Raw genomic sequence first — 18,572 nt, 5'->3', positions numbered from 1 at the left:
CAGATGTCTTTGGTGCTTTTGTTAAATTTTGTGCATATGTTGGAAATTAATTCAATGCAAAGATCAAGGTGTTTCAATCTGATGGTGGTGGAGAATTTGTGAATACTTCCTTTAAGGCTTATTTAGAGAAGAATGGCATGTTGCATTATATTTCTTGTCCATACACCCCTCAGCAAAATGGTATGGCTGAGAGGAAGCATTGTCATTTGCTTGAAACAGCTATTACTCTTTTGTCAGTGGCTAAATTACCACACAGGTTCTAGTATTATGTTGTTGCTCATGCTGCTTTCTTGATTAATAGAATGCATTGTAAGGTTTTGCAAATGGTTTCTCCATTTGAACAATTGTATGGCAAGAAACCTGTATTGACTACTTTGAAGGTGTTTGGTTCGGCTATATATCCTTATCTTCGCCCTTATAATGTCAACAAACTGCAATCCAGATCTGTCAAATGTATTTTTCTGGGGTACTCGAATGGTTATAAAGGCTCTCTGTGCTATAATATGGTCATAGACAAGATTCTTATTTCTCGCCATATGTTGCATGATGAAAGCTCCTTTCCTTATGAGGAGATGCTCAGTTTGCAGAACTCTGGTTCATCCTCCTCTTCTATTCTTGTTAGACCCGTGGTGATGTATTTCCCAGCTTCACAAGACAGTTCTCAAATATCTGCTAATATTGACACTTCTCCTAGTGTCTCTTCCAGTTCTTTAGCTAATCAACACTTGTCTACAGCTTCTCCAAGTACAAGCACACCTTCATCTGCTAGTCCTGCTTCAGAATTCAGAACTGCTGGTACTCTTTCCGGTCCCAATTCCTTGTTGCCTGTCCCTCAACCAAGCTCAGTTCCCAGTTCCATGTCTTCACAGGGAATTCAAACCAGGCTGCGAACAGGCACTATCACTCGCAAGGATTACTCTGCTCTTACTACTTTTTTTCCTCAAGTTCATTCCTTAAATCTTGCAGATGCTGCTCATTTTTCAGGGGGTTTTACCTTCCTTGCTGACATTACGAATGTGTCTGAGCCCTCCAGTTTTAAACAAGCTTCTCAAATTCCTCAATGGCAGTTGGCAATGCAAGAGGAATTTGATGCTCTTCAATCTCAGGGTACTTGGATTCTAGTTCCTAATTCTGGGGAAAAGCATGTTATAGGCAGTAAGTGGGTGTACAAACTTAAGCGAAATAGTGATGGGTCTATTTCTAGATTTAAGGCCCAGTTGGTAGCACAGGGTTTTAATCAAGAACATGGTGTTGATTATATGGAGACCTTTAGTCCTGTAGTTCGCCATACAACTGTGAGATTAATTTTAGCATTAGCTGTCACCTCCAAGTGGGAGCTTCGACAGTTAGATGTTAAAAATGCTTTTTTACATGGGGAATTACAAGATGAGGTTTATATGAAACAACCTCAGGGATTTGTTGATCCTAAGCTCCCTACACATGTCTGTAAGCTGGTGAAATCATTGTATGGCCTCAAACAAGCTCCTCGAGCTTGGAATGACAAGTTCACTGGTTATCTCCTCGCAATTGGTTTTCAAGCTTCTCTTTCAGATTCCAGCTTATTTGTGAAGACCAAAGGTGATCAGGTTGTTATTTTACTTTTATATGTTGATGATATTATCATCACAGGATCCAATTCTGAGCTGGTGCAATCTGTGATTACTAATCTTAGTATGGTATTTGATTTGAAGGATATGGGGAGGTTATCTTATTTTCTTGGTCTTCAGATTACTTACAAGTCCAATGGTGATATGTTTATCAACCAAGGGAAATATGCTAAAGACCTTATTCATAAGGCTGGTATGGATGATTGTAAATGTTGTTCCACCCCTTGTAAACCTCATAATCAGATTCTAACCACTGATGGTTCCTTGTTGTCTGATCCTACCTTGTATCGCAGTTTGGTAGGGGGTTTGCAGTATCTTACCTTTACTCGTCCAGATATTGCTTTTGCAGTTAACACTGTGTGTCAATACATGAGTACTCCAACTGATGTGCATCTTGCCATGGTTAAGAGGATTCTGCGCTATTTGCAGGGTACAGTTTATAATGGTTTGACATATGTTTCTGGTGGATCTTTATCAGTGAATGCCTATAGCGATTCTGATTGGGCAGCTGATTTGAATACTCGGCGTTCTATCACTGGTTATGTGGTGTTTCTGGGGGACAATCCGATCTCTTGGCAATCAAAGAAGCAGTCTTCTGTTTCTCGGAGTTCCACAGAGGCTAAATATCGTGCTTTAGCTCATACAACTGCAGATATTTCTTGGATTCGGTTACTTCTTAAAGATTTACATGTGTGTCTGTCCTCTCCTCCCGTTCTTTACTGTGACAATCAGTCTGCCATTGCTCTCAGTTTGAATCCTGTCCAACACTCTCGGATCAAACATTTAGAAACTGACTATCATTTTGTTCGGGAAAGGGTCCAAGCAGGGGATCTCTCCATTCAGTATCTGTGTACCAAGGATCAAATTGCAGATGTTCTCACCAAAGGCTTGCACGGACCTGATTTTCTGAGGCATTGTTTCAATCTTAAGTTGGGTTATCCCTCTTAAGATTGAGGGGGGGGGGTATTGGATACAAATGTAATTGGCATGTGCTGTGCACATGGTATTAGATAGGATTGTATGTGTCATGTGCTGTGCACATGTGATTGATAGCTTACTCTCTAAGTCATTGTCTTAGAGAGAGTTAAAAGTAGAGTTTTGAGATATATCTAGTTAGTTTTGTAAAGAGGAGAAATACAGATTTGTAGAGAGAGATTAGAGAGAAATCAAATTTGTCTAAAACTGTTCATCTTCTTCATCTCAACATCTATGAGTTAATTGCTGATTCTTCATTGTGTTAAGAAAATTAACATACAAGAATTTGAAGAACCAAAGCACTTTGTTTGCGAACCACTCTTCAATCCACAATAAAGACCAACTGCTTCGCAAGAAAGATAATCAGTCTTGTCCCATTGCAACTGAACATTTTCCAATGGATCAAATAAACTTGGAACCGATGCTGTTAAGATCACAAAACACCTGCCCCTAGATGATTGGTTACCCGGTGGCAATAACAAACTTGTCGGTACTGCAACGATCTTGTAGATTTCACTGCCGAGGCAAGAAATGGGTGCGTAAGTCCATGCTGCTTCATCTTGAGACGAGCAGTTGAGGAACGTGTAGTTTTCGAGGCCATGCAGATAAAAGAAGGGTGAATCTCTAAGACTGATGTCATGGTCGAGAAACCGCCCTAGGGAAACAGTTGTTGGGGTCGTTGATGGATATGATTTGGTGCCTGTAGTTGATGCTCTCAACGATGAACTCCCCGGATAATGGGAGAGTTAGAATGGTTCTCGTTTGGTTGTTGCATGAGAGATCAAACTCTGGATACCCACAATTTGAGAGTTGAAAGTTGCTTAGCGGAAACGGGAATCGAATTGGTTGGCTGCCGGCTGTACATTTTGGTATACCACAGGTGGTAGCTGTATGAGGGAGGAGGAACAAGAAGAATAAGATGGTGAAGATTTCTAAGGTAGCCATATGAGCTAGGCGGTGAAAACCAGATTAATATTGGGTACATATTGATTGTAATGCATATAGGATTGTCATTGCATTAGGATTGTCAATGCATTAGGATTGTCAATGCATTAGGATTGTCATGACAATAAACCAAATAAACCACCCTCGTTTAATTCATCAACTAATTAAAAGCACACATATAGTATTTAGAGTATTAGTATAAAACAAATCACCACCTCTGTCACAACGCCAAACATAATATATACAACTCAAATCACAACGATACCTAAATTATGAAAAAATTTAACAAGAAAAAAAAAAATATAGATCATCAAATTCTATGGTGATGCTAAAGAAAATGTTGATGAAGACACTGAGGAAGAAGGGGTAGCAAGAGATGAGCCCTCTGGTGAATTTCGACAAACGGGGCATGTTGCATTCATTTTAAGCCACTCGTCTATGCAACCAGCATGGAAGTAATGGTTACACTCTGGTATAGTCCTCAACGCTTCCTTGGCCTCGTACTCACTTAGACATATTGAGCACGTGTTGTCGTTGGGCTTGGGCAATCTCTTGCTCTCCCCGAGAAAAGTCTTAGGGTACGATTGAATGGTTGGGCCATCAAGCCCTACTGTGACGAAGGCAGGTTGCCAAGACGCTAAGGTAGAGAGGTCCACAGTTGGTTGGTGGCGACGACCGCAAGCCTTTATCCTGCCGAAGACATAACTTGCGAGTCCAATGATGCATAAGAGTCCGGGTATTCCCACACCTACGATCATGCCATATTTTGCACTTCTTGGAAGAGCTGAAGGTGAAAGATCAATGGAATTGCAATTGGTTAGTTCATATTCACTTCGTTTTCAATGGAATGGACCTCAATATTAATCTATAACTTTCATTAGTAACTAGATGGCAGATCTGTTTCTTTGGAGTTTGACATATATATGTGAACATAATTAAGTTAAGAAAATTACATAAATTTGAATATTTTGCAAAGTACAGGCATTCTTTAAAAGCTTTTTTTTTTTTTTTTAATAAATCACTTATACCATATAATGTGACTCACTTGTCTATACAGTGTAAAAAAATGATAATGCATTCAAGTCAACACACACAATTTCTTTGAGAGGACATGATCATGACGTTAAAGATTTTGAATCTGTAAGTTGGTAAGCATGGAACCTTCAGTCAAGTTCCGAATAATAATCCAAAATTCAAAGTAGGCACTTTAATTAAAGCCGCCATGCTACAGGCCATTAATTAATGCCACGCGGTGGATTTGCTAATGACCGAAGGACAAGAAATAAGCCCCCTCCCCAAGCATTGACTTGTTCAAAATATATTTACTTGACTAGACACTGTGTCATACGTTCTCCCTTGATCGAGGTTCATTCAACTCAGGGAACGTTAGAATTCTAAGTCACAATAGTCAACAAATTCCTAAACACAGAAAACGTAGAGTAATCTCACATCAAGGTGGATGGAGTTCAAATGGCCGCACATTTTGCTCCATATATAGCACCGATCGAACTAGTCTAGAAAGTTAAAAATAATTACAAGATTGTAGGAAACTCTAATTACAATAAATCAACTAAGTTTAATTAGCCTTGGCTCACTTTAACATCATACCACAAATTAATTAGTTTCATGTATCTTTCGTTTTTTAAGTTTTCTTTATTTTGACATGTAAAGTTTATGTCTCTAACAAGGTGTAACTTTCTTATTTTAATTCCTTTCGTATTGCTAAGTTTATAAAAATAAATTAAAAAAAAAGAGACTTTGGATACGGTCCTTAACTATGAATATTCTTTTATTGAAACCTTGTTGGTTTTTAATTTTTTTTATCGATGTCCCTGAAATCAATGTGATAATTTATTTCTATGTACGTTACTATATTTTTTAAATTAAAAATTAAAAATTTTAGTTGTTTATATAAATGAGATTTTAAATAAAAAACCATAATTTGTGGGATTAAAAATATTAAAATATAAATATAATATTGTGTGTTTATATATATATAAACATGGGTACATTCATCAAAATTAACCAAAAAATTTATTGTATCAAAACATGGGTATATTCTTCAAAATCACAAAAAAACAAAAAAAGATATTAAGCTTAATAACATTAGTAAATTTCTTCGATTGACATGGATACATTTTAAAATCAAAGAAAAAAGAATGTACCCTTATAAGTTTAAAAATGGATTAAAAAAATTGAATTGATTTTATATAAAAAAAAATGGTATATTTTACATATAACAAAATAAAAGTTTTATATGACTAGGTACATATAATTAGCATAGGTGCATTTAGCAAAAATAAAAAGTACAAATATAAAAAATATATGGATACAAATACAAATAAACTTTAAAAAATGTGGACACAAAAAGAAATTCATATATGGGTACAAATTAAAAATAAAAAGAAAATTGGTACAAATTAAAAAAGAATTACAAATTAAAAATTGGTACAAACTAAAACTAAAAATGTATGATAAAAACTTTAGTCATAAATATAAATATACTAATTGTAACATTTTTAACATTAAATGAATATATTTAGAAATAGAAAAAATATTTTATTATTCAAATAATTAATGATGTTATTAATACCCAAGACCTTGATCAAAAATTAAAAAAAAAATAGAATTTTAATCAATGAAATAGTAAAAGAAGGATGAGAACCTAATTTATCTTTAAAAAAAAATTTCTTACTGCCAATCTCAATTATATTGTTCGACAAAACTAAACTTGATCAACTATCTAAATCAAAAATTTATAACTCAAAAGAACATATATATCGTACTTAAGTTGTGTATGTATGGTCACCCAAACTTGTAGATTATAACCATAAGATGTGTTTAAAGATGTGTTATTAATATAAGCCATGAAAATCAATAATTTTGAAGATGTGTTTAAAGATGAAAGATTTATTAGTATAAGCCATGAAAATCAAGAGTAGGGGTAGCAGCTTAATTATATGCAAGTAACCTATAAAATAGTACATGTAGTGGAGTCATTGGAAAGTTGACCTACCTTCCCTCTTAGCCACAGGAATATTCGAGCACACAACCCGATCAGTATCTCCGTTAAACCCACAATCTCCACCACGGGCTTCACAATCACGACAATCAGGCGTTGACCAAGTCAACCCAACACCTCTCCTAACATCCCCAAACATATCCAGCATCTCATTAGCAGCTGTACTCGGAACCGAAACACTCGAAATCACCGGACACAAAGCCTCTGACGGTGACGGTGATGGTGACGGTGACGGCGAAGTTGACGAAGATGACGTTGACTGAAGCCATTCTTCATACGCCCTCGACGGAACAGCAAAGACCGTGTGATTTTCAGTGCTGAGACATGAAATACTCGCGGCCATGACGGGTAACGACGTCGCTTGGCTTTCTCGTGCCTGAGAGGAGCAGTTGAGGAAGGTGAGGTTCTTGAAACTTTCGATGTGAAACGGCGTGCCTTGGAGCTTGAAGACGTTGTCTAGGAACCGTCTGGGGAGGCAGCGGTTGGGGTCGTTGATGTAAAGCGTTTGAAACTCGTAGTCGATGAGTTGGACTATGAAGTTGTCGGTAGCGGCCGGGAGCCTGAGTGTGATCAGGGTTTGGTTGCTGCATGAGAGGTCAAACCCTGGATTGTACCCACATCGTGAGGGTTGGAGGTTTCGAAGCCGGAAAGGGAATCGGACCGGCGGTCCGTCGGGGCAGTTCGATGTAGGGCAGATGGAAGAAACCCTTGTTGGATGGACGAAGAAGATCAAGAAAAGTAAGAATAATGAGAAGAGTTGTACGGTAGCCATTTGATCTGGTACTGCTGGAAGTTGTTTGGTGAAAGCTTTAGCTAGGTAGGCACAGAGTGGTTCATAGCTAGCCTAATGCTATATAAATGTGTGGGTCTTAGAAATAAGGGTAAAGTACTGACACGAAGACATAGGTAAATGTGATGATATTTGTACAAACGTAATGTTTATATCAAATGTCAAATCGAATTAATTGAAAAAAAAATAATAGGTTAAGAATTAACAAGAATGAATGAGGCAAAAATATATGTATGAAAATCACTTTCATATATTAATATAATAGGTTAAGAATTAACATAATCAACACATTTATTAATATATTATTAATATAAATTATGTCACTTCTATCTATACACACATAATCAAATTATAAGATTATAATTTAGAGAGAGACCAAGTTTTTATTTATTTCAAAAATGCACAGAATTTATTTATGTGGCAGGTAAGTTCAATGTCATGATTGATTTTTTTTAGGTAAAGCAAGACCCCTAATATTTAGACCTATTCATTTCATCTTTCAAATAAACTATTTTACTAATAAGCGTCTCAGATAAGATTTATTGTTAAATATATTCGAGGTTGTTCAGGTAAAATGCATACTCATAATATTTTGATCATAATTAGTGTAATAAGTGGACTAGTCCAAATATCTAAGGATATGACAAGAAAATTTAAATCCTTTGACATTTTAGCATGATGTTGGAAGCAGTTGGACGTCGGGACGTGCATGTGGGTGCCGTGGGACAATATGTCATTGACTTCATTGCTCACACTGTATACATATTGGGATGGCTTGGAAGAAGTAAGCGTTTGACTATCTGATATAAAAGACAAACTCAGGAAATTGGGTATGAAGGCATTGAATGTCTTTCAAAATGACATGGAGTGAGAGGAAAGTCTAATCTTTACACTTTACCAACACCTAATACTTCTTCTTAATCTTCTTGATTATGAAAGAAAACTGGAATCGTGACCTTCTGGAATCCTGGATCTTCCAAAAAATTGATTAACAACAATAAACCTTATTTGACAAGATCAAATCTACTTTAAGAGTATTTTGGATGGTTTTGGAGAAACTAATACATAATATTGAGTAATATAATAATGTCACATCCCAAATGTTTTGGTCAAAAATACCCATTGCTCGAAATAAAAAATCCCATGGGATTGAAACTGCACATATATGGATAGAGTCAACTTATTTCCTTAATGGGGCACACAATTGGTTACTATTAACTTTATTACTGAATACTATTAATAACTCAACAAATAATTAACGACAATGATTAATATTAGTAAGAGAAAAAAAAAACAAAAATAAATGGCAATTTACGGCTAGTTTGGGGTTGCTTAAACTTTTGAAAAGCACATCGTTAAAAAAGTTGGGGACTTAATTGTGTTTGATAAATTAAAAAAAAAGGTCTTATTTTCACAATCATTGGTCCAAAATAGTAGAAAGCAAGAAGAAGCTCTACACATGCTTCTTAAAAAGCGTTTTTTTTCATTGTAGGCAGGTGAACAATACCTATTGATGAAACTTTCATATTGACAATCATATCCCTATCTTTTTCTTACTAAAAGCACTTTAGCACTATAGCTTACTAAACACTTCCATTTTATCACAACTGTTTATTATCACAACACAGCAGAAACGGTGTTGAAAAAAGCACAGCAACCCCGAACTGGCACCCGTGAGTGATTGATCAAGTTATGTTTAATTTTCAAAAGTCTTACCTTTTTGTTTTGATTCTAAAATATTTTGATGTTTTTTTTCTCTAAGGGCATTAGCCACGTACAAGGCCACTTTCACACCCCTAAGACCTACCCCAACCCTTGGAGTGAAACTCAAAATTTAAGTTATAAACTTACTCCAACTTGCTCCAACCCTTGGGGAAAATATGAGTTTTAACCCAAAACTCATTTCTGAGGCAAATTTAGCCCAAGATTCACCCTGGGTTAGTGGAGCTGGCCCACCATATATGTGTATTTTTTTCAATTTTATATTTATAAATTCATTTAATCCAACAGCTAAGATCTAATAAGATCAAATTCAATGGTAAAAATAAAGATCTAACGGTTCAAATTTAAAATCCAACGGTTAAGATAATTAAAAAAATTTATTTTATGTGTTTCATATTCATTTATAGTGTTCTACGAGTTTCATAGTGTCAGTTAGAGATTCTTCAATATTTATCGGAATCTAAATATTTTTAGGTTAAAATGTCCATAAAATTAAATTAGGATAGTCTACATAATCTTTTTTCTTTTTTTAAGTTATTTTAAGATAAAATTATCCTAAATTCATTCTTTAATACTCTCGGGTTAGAGAAGAAAAAATGTTTCTAGACTAAAACCTAAATTTTCTAAGCTAAAAATTTTCTGAGTGAAATGTCATGGCGTGGAGTTTGGCTGTGAAATCCAGGCTATGGGCATCCATGTTGGCGGCAGGGCGCACCAACGAAATTGACAAGGTCAGGGACCGAGGTCTCCAGGCTTCGGTAGCATGGAGGCATTCTAGCAATGTATGTTCCATGATCAGTAGGACATGGAGTTGGCCGCCGAGAAGAGTGGAGGTCATAATTGTGCATGCATGGCGTTGTTAGATGACATTAAGGAATGCTTTGGTAGGATTGAATACACTTGGATTTTAAGAATTTGCACGAACTCCTCTAATTAAATTTATGCTTGCAAGTATAGTAATTCCTATATATGCATGCAGCGTTATCCAATTCTGATTTGGCCAATGCCTGGCTTAATTAATCCTTTTGAAGTACGCAGAAATGGACCTCAATAATAAAAAATGAGAAGAAAAAAAAATTGTGGCAATTGAAAGTCCGCATAATAAAACAGAAAATATTCATACCATTGACAAAAACACAAATATTTTTTGTTAATTGATATTAATTGTTTGGTTGGATAAGATACTGAAGTCGCTTACATGACTACTAATAACACTGAGATATATATATATATATATATATATATGTTGTAAAACTGACGGTGTGTGCAGTGGAATAAATAAACAAGACACAAAATTTACGAGGTTCCTCTATAGTCAGTGTGACTGGAGTACATCCTCAGGGCAGCATTGATGTTTTCATTATGATCTAGAATAATAAGATTACAAAGATAACTCTTTCTATTATCTCCTCTCTTCTTCCTCTCTTCTTTCTTCCTCTACCAGCTGTATGTCTATCTGTGTATATTTGCTCTCCTTCTTCTCATCCATTTTATAGACAAAGCTTTAGACAAAGTTGTGGTGGGATGAACAGTGGATTGGTAGTGGGATAGGTGGCCATCCACAATGAAAGGCTTGTGAATTACAATACTCCCATTTGGATGGCCACAAGTCTTCAATTGACTTGTTAAAATCTTGATCTGTTTTGGATGCTCCCCCTGATGAGTATCTCCCCCTGATTTCAAATTATTTAGGTTGATCATTGATCCTTCTACTTTAGTCTCTTAGCAGGGAGAGTTGCCGAATGAGGTGCTTTACTTGTTGTTAACTTTCCACAGGCTTTTTCTTGAACTGGGTTGTAGGACTTTCTGCTAGACTTGCACCAAAGGTCTGAATTTACTCCTTTTATCTGGAGCGGAATTTGATTCAAGGGTGATGGACACTTGATCTTGAATCGGACTTGTGATTTCTTCAAGATCTTTGGGACTTGTTCTTGAATGAAATGGAACCACGAGTAGCTCCACATGACAAGTAATCTTCGGCTCCGTCGGGGATGAATCAGTTTGTGTTTTGTTGTGCTTGTCTCCACATGCTTCAATGAATCATTTTCGCTTGCCTTATTTGTTCCCCTTGCAGAAGTGGTATTTTCCCTATGCAGGTTTGGCATATTTTCTTGCAGTATTTGTCCTTTGATGTAAGAGTGGAATGCAAACCTTGCATTTGAAAGGTCCTTCAGAACATCACTTCTCAGCGACTCATCATGCTTGGCAGCTCCAATCATCATATCAGCAGTTTGAAAATGAGTACTCAAGAGCAATGCTAGGTAAACAATTAGGAAAGTTTTTAGGCAATCAGTTCCTAATTGGAAATTTAATTCCAAGTTCCGACTGATTGCTTTCTTTCTCCTTAGTCCTCCAAGTGAGAATAAGGACAAAGAAAAAGATATGGAGATTGTATGATATGAGATACTTTTGCTCTCATCCCTGATGATATGAGATATTCTTGCTCTAGCGTGACTTATTTGAAGCGGTATTCTCGGAAATGAAGAAAACTGAGTATTTCGAGATGCTTCGTTGAAGATGCATTCTCGAAGATGAAGAAGAGTTAGATATTGGGATGCATTGACTTCAGAGCTCACACTGTATGCATATTGGGATGGCTTGGAAGAAGTAAGCGTTTGATTATTTGATATAAAAGACAAACGCAGGAAGTTGGGTATGAAGGCATTGAATGTCTTTCAAAATGACATGGAGTGAGAGGAAAGTCTAATCTTTACACTTTACCAACACCTAATACTTCTTCTTAATCTTCTTGATTATGAAAGAAAACTGGAATCATGACCTTCTGGAATCCTGGATCTTCCAAAAAATTGATTAACAACAAGAAACTATATTTGACAAGATCAAATCTACTTTAAGAGTATTTTGGATGGTTTTGGAGAAACTAATACATAATATTGAGTAATATAATAATGTCACATCCCAAATGTTTTTTGCTCTAAATAAAAAATCCCATGGGATTGAAACTGCACATATATGGATAGAGTCAACTTATTTCATTAATGGGGCACATAATTGGTCACTATAAACTTTATTACTGAATACTATTAATAACTCAACAAATAATTAACGGCAATGATCAATATTAGTAAGAAGAAAAAAAAACAAAAATAAATGGCAATTTACAGCTAGTTTGGGGTTGCTTAAACTTTTGAAAAGCACTTCCTTAAAAGAGTCAAGGACTTAATTGTGTTTGAGAAATTTAAAAATAAAAATAAAAAGTGTTATTTTTCACAATCATTGGTCCAAAACTGCAAAAAGCAGAAGAAGCTCTACACATGCTTCTTAAAAAGAGCTTAACAAATAATTAACGACAATGATTAATATTAGTAAGGGAAAAAAATAGATGGCAATTTACGGCTAGTTTGGGGTTGCTTAAACTTTTGGAAAACACCTCCTTAAAAAAGTCGGGGACTTAATTGTGTTTGATAAACAGCTGTTTATTCTCACAACAACACAGCAAAAACAGTGTTGAAAATAACACAGCAACCCCGAACTGGTGCCCATGAGTGATTGATCAAGTTATGTTTAATTTTCAAAAGTCTTACTTTTTTGTTTTGATTCTAAAATATTTTGATGTTTTTTTCTCTAAAGGCGTTAGCTGCATACAAGGCTACTTTCACACCCCTTAGACCTACCCCAACCCTTGGAGTAAAACTCAAATTTTAAGTTATAAACTTACTCCGCATACAAGGCTACTTTCACACCCCTAAGACCTACCCCAACCCTTGGAGTAAAACTCAAATTTTAAGTTATAAACTTACTCCAACTTGCTCCAACCATTGGGGCAAATATGAGTTTTAACCCAAAACTCATTTCTGGGGCAAATTTAGCTCAGGATTCCTCTTAGGTTAGTAGAGCCATTCTAGCAATGTATGTTCCATGATCAGTAGGACATGGAGTTAGCAGCCGAGAAGAGTGGAGGTCATAGTTGTGCATGCATGGTGTTGTTAGATAACATTAAGGAATGCTTTGGTAGGATTGAATACACTTGGATTTTAAGAATTGTATGAACTCCTCTAATTAAATTTATGTTTGCAAGTATAGTAATTCCTATATATGCATGCAGCGTTATCCAATTCTGATTCGGCCAATACCTGGCTTAATTAATCCTTTTGAAGTACGTAGAAATGGACCTCAGTAATAAAAAATGAGAAGAAAAAAAATTGTGGCATTGAAAGTCCGCATAATAAAACAGAAAATATACATACTATTGCCAAAAACACAAATATTTTTTGTTAATTGATATTAATTGTTTGGTTGGATAAGATATTGAAGTCGCTTACATGACTAGTAATAACACCGATATATATATATATATATATATATATATATATATATAGTCTCTAATTTAAGTGTGGAGTTTATAAATAAAGGTTTGAATGCAATTAGTAATGGAACTCGGTCAATATAATGAGATGAGATTTCAAACTTTAGTAAATTATTATAAGGTTTCTGATGTGGGATTTCAACGTAACTTAAGTATTGGTGTGTCACTTCTTTTGGATTTACGTGTGAAGGGTGGAGCTGTTTGATTTGTTGGATCTACTTTATTTGGTGTTCTGGGATCATGACAGTGATTAAGTGATGCGATTGACCTATGGACATCGTATTCCCCATCCCAATTTATGATTTGAGATTTTATTCTCACATGATCTCTATGTAATACAAAGTTTAACGGTTTTATTGATCTATCTAATAGTGCGATTCTCGATGAGATCGGACAAGTGTTTGAAGTCTACTCATTGTTTTGCAACTATTAATACTTTATTGTAATATTTTTAGATCTAATTTGCAAGGATCTTTTTGAGACCAAGTTCTCATGATATGTATTTTCAATGTCATTTAATCAATGAAATATCGTAATCTTCTTCTGTAAAGTCTAGCCTTAAGTGTTTGGCTTTCTTTGTCAAATATTATAATTGAACCATCACACATGCTCAATCTAGCTTTAGAATGGTTATGGATTGTTGCTGTTGGAGGAAATGTTCATGAAGTGGCTCATTTCACCTCAAAAGGTTTGTTCATGCATGAGCATTTCATATCTATATTTGTGTTGCATTCTGCCTAACTTGACTGTCTAGTAAGTTTTTGCACACTGACTTCTAGCTATCTAAGCACACAGATTAAGACATCCCATATGGGTTGACTGACACCTTTCTGATGGTCGTCAGTTTTTGACCATTGATCTGCCTAGATCTCTTTTGCAGCCGACAAGTATCCTTGGGACAAGTTGGCTGATGGAAAATCTAATCGTCTAGGGTATATTTACTTCTAGGGTTTCATATTTGTTCTTGGAGGTCTAGAACTTAGTTTTAGAGAGAGAAAGTTGCTATAAGGCTTTGAAGCTTGCATCTTCTCCATTTATGAACCCTAACTGCCAAACCTTCCTCATGCATTAAACACCCAATCATTGTTTATTAGGGTTGCATTGTTTTTAAGGTTTTGCATTTATGTCTTGGTCTGGTTTTAAGCTTTAAATTCATTTTTAGACCAAACTTTTTGGATTCGAGTTAGATTATTCCTTCAACAGTTTGACTAGAGAATCTGACTGGTCATTTGAATCCCAATTTCATGTGCACATTATAAAATCATATCATATCATTGATCGTGTTGATCTCGATGCCACAAAGTGATGAGCTCAAGAGAAGCTGCCATTTTGTGAAAACAGAATGAGTCCGTCTCGTGTAAAGTAAGGTTGCACAAAGGTAAAGTTGCTCCGTAGATAGGAATCTAGGAATTGAGCTTGTGTGATCTTTGTATGAAACTTTGTTTACACTAGTGGATTGGACTCAGTGGAGAATCTCTAGTTTTTTAACCCAGAGGTGGGTTTTTCTGACCAAAAATATCTTGTGTTCATGTTACGTTTATTGAGTTCAAGTTATGTTTATTGTGTCACACATCCCATGACACATACATGGTACATATATCTATTGAATATCTAAACAGTATGTGTTCACTGTTATGCTCACTTGACACATTGATAACTTGCAACAAACTATAGCCTTACTGACTAGGATAGTTTTTAGAAACTGAAATTGGTATTTGAATCTTAGATTTGTTTACTAACAAATCTATCTTAGTTGACTAACGGGCTTGACTGGTCAGTTTAGCGGATTATAATTTTTATATACAGGTTATTCCACTTGGTACCAATTTCAATTGGTATCAGAGCCTTGCTATAGATATACAGAGAGTGACTTTTGTGATTTGCTGGTATTGGGTGGAATCTCACCATGGATCGTGATCATGTCAATAGGTCATGTAATACACCTCCATTCTTTGATGGTACAAATTATGCTGCTTAGAACGAGAAGTTTCAGATATTCCTTGAGGGTCAAGATCTTATAGTTGTTGATTATCTCACTCTTGCGTGGAAGACTCCATTGAGGCTAGTCAATAGAGAATATGTGATTAAGCCAAAAGGTGAATGGACTCAAGGAGAAATTGTTTCAGCCATGGCTAATAGGAAAGCAAATAATGCTATTGTTTATGCCATTTCGTTTAATCAGTTTGTTCATGTTCGATATTGCACAACTGCCAAGCAAGCTTGGGAAAAACTCCAAATTCTTCATGAGGGTGATAAACAAGTGAGAGATTTAAAGCTTCAAATGACCCTTTCGAAATTTAAAGATTTGAGAATGCTCGAGTTTGAGACTTTCTCGGTCTTCTTTGAGAAAGTTGAAATGTTAACAAATGAAGCCTTAGAGTTAGGGAAGCTTATTGATTAAACAATTGTGGTTCAAAAGATTTTGAGATGCTTGCCCAAGAGATTTCATGCAAAGAAGGTTGCATTCAAGAGTTTCAGGACCTAAATGAGATCAAGCTTGGAAAATTGCTTGGGAAACTCATTACCTATGAGATGGATCTTGACATGGATGAAAGTGACTCCAAGAAGAAAAAAGAAGTAGCCCTTCAAGGTGTTGAAAATTGTGAGGTTGTCGGTGATGTGTGTAAACATGCCTAAGAAGATGATCTTGTCTTATTTGTAAAACAATTCAGAAGAATTCTAAAAAAAAACAGAGGAAATGATTCAAAATGGTTTGGTGAGTCAACAAATAGTCAAGAGAAACAATCTTCCAAAGTCAAGAATAAAGGGTTCACTAGAAAAAGTGACAAAGGTTTAGTAAAGGTACCTGGTTCATGCTTTTGCATATGGTGGAAGTGGACATCGTGCTGCTGATTGTGCTAACACCAAACTTTTTAGTCAGAAGTGCGAAAAGGCAATGATGGTTGCTTAGAATGATAACAATGAACAACGTTCTGTGCATTCTGATAAGTCGTCATATAATGAAGAAAAGGTTGTTGCTTTTGTTGCTCCAACTGAGGAAGTGTCTCTGAGTGATGATGATTATGTCCTAAATGGCAATGAAGAGATGTCTTATGATGAATTGTGCATCAAGTATGATTATCTCTTTAATGAGACTTATGCTACAAAAGTGGAGAAAATTGAGCTAACTAAGAAGGTTGATGAGTTACAGAAAGAAATCAACTCTTTTCGTCTAGTCAGAACTGAACTGGATGAAAAAATTGGTTATCTTAAGGCCCATGTTAAGGAGCTGAATGTGAAGGCTTCTAATTGCAATGACAAAGTTGAAACGGATAATGTTATTGCTATTCTTGAAGCTCAGGTTCAAAACTTGTTAGAAGAATCTCAAGATAACTTGATAAATCAAATAATGTGATGTATCATGAGGCCAACAAGAAATAGCTACTTGAACTGAATAAGGCAAATGATAAGGTTATTCGTCTCACTATTAGGGCTGGAAAATTGACAAGATGCTGAGTATTGGGAAACTACATGGTGACAAAAATGGTCTTGGTTATGTAAAAAGTGGCTCAAGTTCTGTCCCCACCAAAACAAAATTTGTCAGAGAATCTAGACCTATATCTTAGAATGTCAAACCAGGTCCAAAGACAAGATTAGGTACATTCGTCTAAAATGTAGAAAATTGTACTATGGAAAGACCAATTTGCTAAAGGATCAGGTGGATCGTCTGGTTATCGAAGTCAACAAAATTGCTCATCTCATTCATTTTTTTCATCTAGAAATATTAAGCAAAGTTCGAAGTGGGTACAGAATGACTCAAAAAGGTGTCTTCTTGTTCTAAATGCTTTATCTGCTACCAAACCAAATATGTGGTATCTTGATAGTGGGTGCTCTCGTCACATAACTGGACATAAGGAGGCTTTCTCATCTCTTGCCCATTTTGTTGGCAGTGGAGTTGTATTTGGTGGTGGAAACAAGTCTCAGATCACAGGGAAAGGTGATTTCAAAATCCTTGGATTACCAATGTTAACTATGTTAATAGGTTGAAGTCAAATCTCATTAACATTAGCGAGTTGTGTGATGATGTGGCTGATGAAGTACACTTCTCAAAAAGAGGGTGTCGGATTGTAGAATGACATGGAAAGAACTTGCTTGTTCTCCCGAGATCTGAAGACAATTGTTACATTCTTGATGTCTCTAAAATTGCTGAGTACTCCAAGTGCCACAAAGTCATTGATGAAGCTAGTGTTCTGTGGCATAAAAGACTTGGGCATGTGAACTTCAAAAACCTCAAAAAGTTGTCCAAACATGAGGTTATAAGAGGGCTGCCACATCTTTCTGTTTTTGACTCATATGTTTGTTGACCATGTTAATTGGGAAAGCATTCTAAGGTGGCACACAAGAAAGTGACTGACATCGGAACAATTAAGCATTTTCAATTGATTCATATGGATCTTGTTGGACCAATTCAGACCTTATCTCTTGGTGGCAAGAAATACATTTTGGTAATTGTGGATGATTACTCTAGATTCACTTGGGTATGATTTTTAAGGGAAGAATCTGATACCTTTCAATAGTTTCTCACTATGTACAAAGTAATGTTGAATGAATCTATATTTAGCCCTCTTGCTCTAGTTAGAATCAAAACCGATAATGGAAATGAATTTGAGAATGTTCACTTTGATGATTTTTGTTCAACCAATAGCATCAAACATGAGTTTTCTACTCCAATCACCCCTCAACAAAATGGTGTAGTGGAAAGGAAAAATCGTGTTTTGATTAAGATAACTAGGGTGCTACTTAACAGCAAAAACTTGGCAAAGCATTTTTGGGTCGAGGCAATGAACACTGCTTGCTAATGTCAAATCATGTGTTCCTCAAACCTGGCACTAATATGGCTTTTTATGAACTCTGGAAGGGTAAGAAGCCAATGGCAAAGTATTTCAAAGTCTTTGGGAGTGTGTTATATTCTACATGATCGAGAATATCTTGCAAAGTTTGATACTAAAAGTGATGAAGGAATCTTCTAAGGGTACTCCAACACAAGTCGGGCCTATAGAGTTTACAATCTGAGGACAAAGATCATTATGGAGTCCATAAATGTCAAGATTGATGACACTGATGTCCTTCCTTCTTTGGCAACTGAAAATGATGATCTATTATTTCCCTCTTCTAACGATAGTGATGATGCTTCTGGTGAGTCAAGTGTGGTGTCAGAAAGTGACAATAAGAGTGAATCAAGCA

The 18,572-nt window shown here is 35.8% G+C and overlaps 1 protein-coding gene across 1 annotated transcript; it reads right to left on the bottom strand.

Moving 5' to 3' along the window:
* Window positions 1-3,652: 3,652 nt before the first annotated feature.
* On the bottom strand, window positions 3,653-7,425 carry LOC137711381 (putative RING-H2 finger protein ATL21B). Its single transcript, XM_068450617.2, has 2 exons — window positions 6,544-7,425; window positions 3,653-4,311 (listed from the first exon to the last, which is right to left on the bottom strand). The coding sequence occupies exons 1-2, from the start codon at window positions 7,319-7,321 to the stop codon at window positions 3,845-3,847; spliced, it is 1,245 nt and encodes a 414-aa protein (XP_068306718.2). The 5' UTR covers window positions 7,322-7,425; the 3' UTR covers window positions 3,653-3,844.
* Window positions 7,426-18,572: the final 11,147 nt, after the last annotated feature.

Source organism: Pyrus communis, chromosome 6 (assembly GCF_041283825.1).
Source record: "Pyrus communis isolate YQ-2024b chromosome 6, ASM4128382v1, whole genome shotgun sequence".
NCBI classification, from domain to species: domain Eukaryota; kingdom Viridiplantae; phylum Streptophyta; class Magnoliopsida; order Rosales; family Rosaceae; genus Pyrus; species Pyrus communis.
This window is presented reverse-complemented; position numbering and strand designations above follow the sequence as displayed.